Here is a 5803-nt window from a genome sequence, read left to right as displayed (position 1 = left end):
TGCAGGTGTCCCTCTTCCTGCGTCTGGAGGTGAATAAATTTGTTTAATCCGTTCATTCAACCTTTATTTAGACAGGTTAATCCCATTGAGCCTCAGGGACTCATTTACTAGAGACCTGATAAATAAGTAACAACACACAAGTTAAGTTTAGTTTAAAAGTAGCCTTATTTACAAAAACCAAGCTCTTAAAATGTAAAAAAAAAGTCATTTGTTGTCACCATTTTCAGATTTAAGAGAAAGTTTATAAGAAAAAGATCCAATTAAGTTATCTTATAAGCCTTTGGGTTTATTTTTACCATACCATACCACTTTATTTATAAAGCACTTAAAACAGCAACAAGGCCAACCAAAGTGCTGTACAGACAAAACAACAGGTAACACACAAAGCAAAATACAAAATGAGGTAAATCAGAATACACTGTTCAGTGATTTGTAGACATACATGAGGATTTTGAACTGGATTCGAAAGTGAACCGGTAACCAGTTTTTTATTTTTGAAAAAAATAAAAAAGAATTTTGTATTTTTGTAAACCCAGGTGTTAAATTTTCATGTTAAGACAATGAGTGCATATGGTTATTGATAACAACACAGCGACATTAAACTTTCTCTTGAACGCCTGTCTGGGGCAGGAAAACTATCATTTACACTTAATGTTGGTCTAATTCAGCAGAACTGCCTCTGCTGCAAAAGACTGCTTTTAGAAACGTGGCACTTTTTCTTTTGCCATCTGAGGTGTGCCAGAGGTGGATGCTCAGAACAAACACTTCCCTGTGTGCCTGCACAGGGGCGTGGTTTTATTTTTCTACCCTTTGACGTCATAGTACGTGACGAACCCACGTACCAGTCACCGTAAAGTTTCTCATTGACGCGTCACTACATTCTGTTTTTGCTTCAAAATAAAATCTAAGCACAATATTTTTATAGAAACAATACGATTTATTTAAATTTATAATTAAAATATATAATTTATTATGTATTACAACAATTTATTTCAAACTAAAATAATCTTTAGAAGTTTATTTTTACATTTAGCTACGCTTATTATTTTAATTTGAAGACGCGCATACCGGAAGCTGCGCATTAATCGCTTACTTAACGCTCCTCCACGTTTACCAGGAAGTTGTGACTTTTCTTAAAGAAGAGAAGCCTTTTCTGAATGAAGACACAGATAAAATCTTGAGTTTGACGCTAAACTCACCGTTTCACTACCAAACTCTGCCGGCAGCGACTATTTAGCTTCTTTACATCAACATTTGGTGAGTATTTTACACACAGCTTGAAATGTGAGCAGGCTGTGGTTAAACTTTAAGTGTTTGTGTGTTCAGAGTTCAGTTTGTAAGCTTTTTTTTTTTTTTTTTTTAAGATTTGCTGACACACTTAATCTTAAGGAAATAAAACTATGAGACAGTAAGAGAAGGAAGTACCAGATTTACACTTTTTAATTAAAACAAAAAAATGCATGCTCACTATATGAATATATAAATGGCTGCTAACCACACATTGCTTTTATGATATTGTTCCATGTAGTTGGACAGGTTTAATGTTCTGACCTGTTGTACAGGTGAGTCACGTACCTGTCGATTGGATTTAACAATGTGTTCAGAGGGGATCAGGCAGAGCTGAAGCCACTAAAAAAACAGTAATTGAAGGGATTGCTGAATAATAAATCTGTTTGTGACAGACCCTGAAGATGGCAGAGAAGGTGCTGGTCACGGGTGGAGCTGGATACATCGGGAGTCACTGTGTGGTGGAGCTCATTGAAGCCGGATTCCAGCCAGTCGTGGTAGATAACTTTAGTAACGCTGTAAAAGGTGAGAACCATCACCAGAGGAATATTCTTTCAAAGTTATCATTAAGTAACGAGTCCAACAGGTCATTACAGCAATACCTGTTGTCACTGTGTGCAGGAGAGGGGGGGGTGCCGGAGAGCATACGAAGAATAGAAACGATTCTGAACACTAGCATCGAGTTTCACAATCTCGACCTTCTGGACCGCCCCGGCTTGGAAAAACTCTTCGAAAAGGTCAGAATGTTAATACAGCCCTGCTCGTTGGAGCTGATTCAACTCCTTAATTACCAATTTAACTTCAGGATAGACATCTGCAGTAGTGGCCATTTTATCTGCCTTATCTGTTTTTAAACGACCTGAATAAATTTAGTGTTTGAGCTAGATTTCATTATGTCGGCATTAGTTGAAAGATTCGTTTTTAGGAACAAAAAAAAAAAAAAACTGTTGGCGTCAAAGAATTCTTTTAAAAGTGTAACGCGTTTCTATTATGTATTGACGTGTAAATCTGCGACGCAGCATTCCTTCAGTGCTGTGATGCACTTTGCTGGCTTGAAGGCGGTCGGGGAGTCCGTGGAGCAGCCGCTGCGGTACTACAGAGTCAACCTCACTGCTTCCATAAATTTACTTGAGGTCAGTTTAATTTTGCACCTTCCTCATCTGATTTGACACGATCATCTTCTTTGCGTTTGTTTGTTTTTTTTTTATTCTTTTTGCATGTTCCACCTTTTTTTTGTTTTGTTTTCCTTAACTGAGCTGTTTGTGTGCTAATCTCCCCCCTTTAAGCTACATGCATTATTTGAAACCAAGTTTGCTAACAGCACTACCTGTATTTGTTTTTAATGTTCGAAGCTCACCCGTCTGCTGAAATCAAACCTTTCATGCCTGGCCATTTCATGAAGGCGTGTGTGCTGGCCTGCTGACTGTATGTTTGTGCCGTGTTTGTGTGCATCTGCATGTCTCTCAGGTGATGCAGGCTCACAAGGTGCACAATCTGGTCTTCAGCAGCTCGGCCACAGTTTACGGAGACCCCCAGCGCCTTCCAATAGATGAGCATCACCCTGTAGGGGCCTGCACCAACCCCTACGGCAAGACCAAGTACTTCATCGAGGAGATGATCAAGGACCACTGTAAAGCGGAGAAGGTGCTCATCACAATGTTGAAACGCATTCAGAGCTGCATTGCTCCTGTCAGCTTGTTGTTGTCATCACCTCTGTGCATACAGGACTGGAACGCGGTGCTGCTTCGTTATTTCAACCCCATCGGCGCTCATAATTCTGGTATGATTGGCGAGGATCCTCAGGGTATCCCAAACAACTTGCTGCCATACGTTGCTCAGGTTAACAAAATCGCCCCGAACTGCAGCCTTTATGAATACACGCTCCGCTGTCGTCCCATTAAACCCCAGTTTATGACGCTCACAGGTGGCAGTTGGAAGGAGAGAGTTTCTCAGTGTGTTTGGAAATGACTACAACACGGTTGATGGCACAGGTAACGGCATCGCTCTTGATTTTATTTGTTCCTAAATAAACAAATGATGACAATCGTGCTAACTTTTTTTTTTTTTCTTTTAACTATTCTTAGGTGTGCGTGATTACATTCATGTTGTAGATCTGGCAAAGGGACACATAGCCGCTTTGAAAAAGTTGAAGGACAGCTGTGGATGCAAGGTGCATTTGAGTTAAACGTTTATTTGTTTTTAATTTGTGCAAACTGCATAAATTTCCAGTTGCTCATTTTTCTTTTTCTTTTTTTTTTTCTGTTTGCAGGTTTACAACCTTGGAACAGGAAATGGTTACTCTGTGCTCCAGATGGTGAAAGCGATGGAGAAGGCATCAGGGAGGGAGGTGAGTCACCAAAGAGCCCTTCTGCTCCCCACTTAAATCCAGATTTTTTTTATTTTTTTATTTTTTGGTAGTTTTGTGTCCTTTTGTGAAGGATTGAACGTGATTGTTATTCTGAGAGTGTAAGATGAGGATGGTGTCTACGTAAATGTCAGTTTATGCCTTTTTAAATGTAATGAGCATGTTTGTTTTTTTTTTTGTTTGTTTTTTGTTCATTTTTAAAAAAATATAGATTTCGTACAAGATTGCACCTCGTAGAGGAGGAGACGTAGCATCTTGTTTCGCTGACCCTCAACTGGCTGAGAAGGAGCTGGGCTGGAAGGCTCAGTTCGACTTGGACAGAATGTGTAAGCATAGCTACACCGATAAACAACTCCTGCAACACGCACACACTACAAGTCATTTATAGCCACAGATTAATGCTGAAAGACTTCTCAATAATTTACTAATCTGCCTTTTTTTTTTTTTTAATAGGTGAGGATCTGTGGCGCTGGCAGTCCAAGAACCCCACAGGATTCTCCAGCGGCACTGCGTCTTGATGCAGCTGCTTGTTTACAACCCCCCCCCCCCAAAAAAAAAATAAACTGTCTAAAATCTATCATGTTAAAGGTATTCATTGCAAACTGCGAAACCAAACATAAATATTTATCCCAAACTGCATCAAATAGTGCAGATTGAAAAAAATTATTCCAGTTATTTTCCAGATACACAATTCTGAAATGCGGGTCCACACTCAATGTAAACAAAGCCCTTTTGAGCATATCGGTACATTAAAATGTTCTGATGTCTTGATCCCAAACTGCTCCTTTTTTTTTTTTTTTTTTTTTTTTTTGGACGTTGTATTGAGCTAATTTAGTCTTTCCAGCTGATTCTACAGGTAAATATTGTCAAGTGTTCATTACAAATGTTTCATTTAGGATCAATATGAAGGAAAAAAAAATATTGTGCAGTTTTGTTACTTTTCCCCCAGCCTGCTCTGAATGACAGCAATGAGTACCTTTAACACATTCTCAGGCCTCGAGTGAAATATATCACTGAATGTTTGCTTTTCTTATTTTTGAGTTTATTTTCAAGTCATTTACAGGGAATGAAACATGTTTTTGTCCTGTAATTTCAGGTTTAGTGAGGGATTCATATAAATGTATCGTCCATGGCAATGAAAAAAATAAAGATATTTCAAAAAAAATAAAAGCAACATTTTTGTTCTTACTGATCCATTTCGACCTGTGTGGTGTCTGCTGATTTTTATGTATTTTTTTCCACTGGGGGTGTTCAGTGGTGGTTTTAGAGGGACGCTGGGGCTTTAAATGGCTCCTTGAACCTTCGGGGCACCCTGTTAATAAACACCCACGTCAGCACGGAGCTCCAGTCGCGCTGACCGGGTTTCGGTCTTTAGGGCTGAGCAGGAAGTGCCTGTGGACCCTGGACCGGGGGTGGGAGGGAAAACAGGAGCAGGGAGGGTGAAAGTATAAATAAAAAAAAACAATCAATGAAAATGGATATGGTGGCAGATTTGGGGGCGAGTAGACACTATCGGGCGCCGGGTGAATCGAGCCACCAGTGAGTATCGATGGTTTTTGTCTGGGAGTGGGGCGTAAGCGGGTCTCGCCGACACCTCTCGCCTGAGAAGGAGCCTCTCGCTGGGTGCAGCAGGCGAATCCTCCGCGCTGCTCGGGACCTCCGGCGTGAAGTGCGAGGGGGGGTGGGTGGGGATAAAACCGGGCGTTTTTGAGCGTCCTATCTTCAGGTGTTGGTGTATTTCTGCTCGCAGCGTGCTCAGCAGCCGGAGGTTCGTTTGTTTTCTCCATTGTGTGGCGCGGCTGAAGCCTGAAGTGGGCGTCGCTCCAGGACAGACTGGGCTGCTCCGGTGCGGCGCTGCCCGCTTTCCCCCTCGCAGGACTGCAGCACGACCGAGGCGCTTTGTAGGTCAAACGATGCCGGGGTTTAAGGAGGAAGGCTCTGGTTCACATCGCTCTAGGTTCACATGCTTGTAAACGGGGACTCCGGATCGCTGCGGCGGGCGTTTCATCGAGGACTGTCGGGCGCTGCAGAGCCTCCTGATTTCTATAAGGTTGCTTTTGCGACGCGAATTAAAACGCGTGTCATCTATTTCATGATGATGGTGATTACTTATATATATATATATATATATATATATATATATATATATAT

The 5803-nt window shown here is 41.2% G+C and overlaps 2 protein-coding genes across 2 annotated transcripts in view; both read left to right on the top strand.

Annotated features, from left to right (window-relative positions):
• The first annotated feature begins 1104 nt into the window (after positions 1-1104).
• Positions 1105-4202, top strand: gale (UDP-galactose-4-epimerase). Its single transcript, XM_037695555.1, has 11 exons — positions 1105-1257; positions 1683-1812; positions 1909-2024; positions 2307-2420; positions 2755-2931; positions 3013-3126; positions 3212-3278; positions 3372-3457; positions 3557-3634; positions 3864-3978; positions 4106-4202. Exons 2-11 carry the CDS (start codon positions 1692-1694, stop codon positions 4168-4170), a joined length of 1053 nt encoding a protein of 350 aa, XP_037551483.1. The 5' UTR covers positions 1105-1257; positions 1683-1691; the 3' UTR covers positions 4171-4202.
• An 889-nt stretch (positions 4203-5091) lies between these two features.
• The window catches only part of zbtb8a (zinc finger and BTB domain containing 8A), a 3942-nt gene continuing 3230 nt past the window's right edge, over positions 5092-5803 (top strand). The window contains exon 1 of the mRNA XM_037694853.1: positions 5092-5191. Within this exon, the coding sequence (XP_037550781.1) occupies positions 5121-5191 (71 nt within the window). The 5' untranslated portion in view covers positions 5092-5120. The remainder of the gene's footprint in view (positions 5192-5803) is intronic.

Source organism: Nematolebias whitei, chromosome 21 (genome assembly GCF_014905685.2).
Source record: "Nematolebias whitei isolate Nwh7 chromosome 21, NemWhi1, whole genome shotgun sequence".
Lineage (NCBI taxonomy): Eukaryota > Metazoa > Chordata > Actinopteri > Cyprinodontiformes > Rivulidae > Nematolebias > Nematolebias whitei.
The sequence above is the reverse complement of the archived record's forward strand: the minus strand, read 5'-3'. Positions and strand labels throughout refer to the sequence as shown.

Bases quoted from the DNA above. Each gene is read 5' to 3' on its own strand.
- gale (XM_037695555.1), top strand. From the start codon at position 1,692: ATGGCAGAGAAGGTGCTGGTCACGGGTGGAGCTGGATACATCGGGAGT. The intron at 1,813-1,908 runs GTGAGAACCATC...CACTGTGTGCAG, and splicing joins CTTTAGTAACGCTGTAAAAG to GAGAGGGGGGGGTGCCGGAG. The intron at 3,127-3,211 runs GTTAACAAAATC...TGACGCTCACAG, and splicing joins TGCTGCCATACGTTGCTCAG to GTGGCAGTTGGAAGGAGAGA.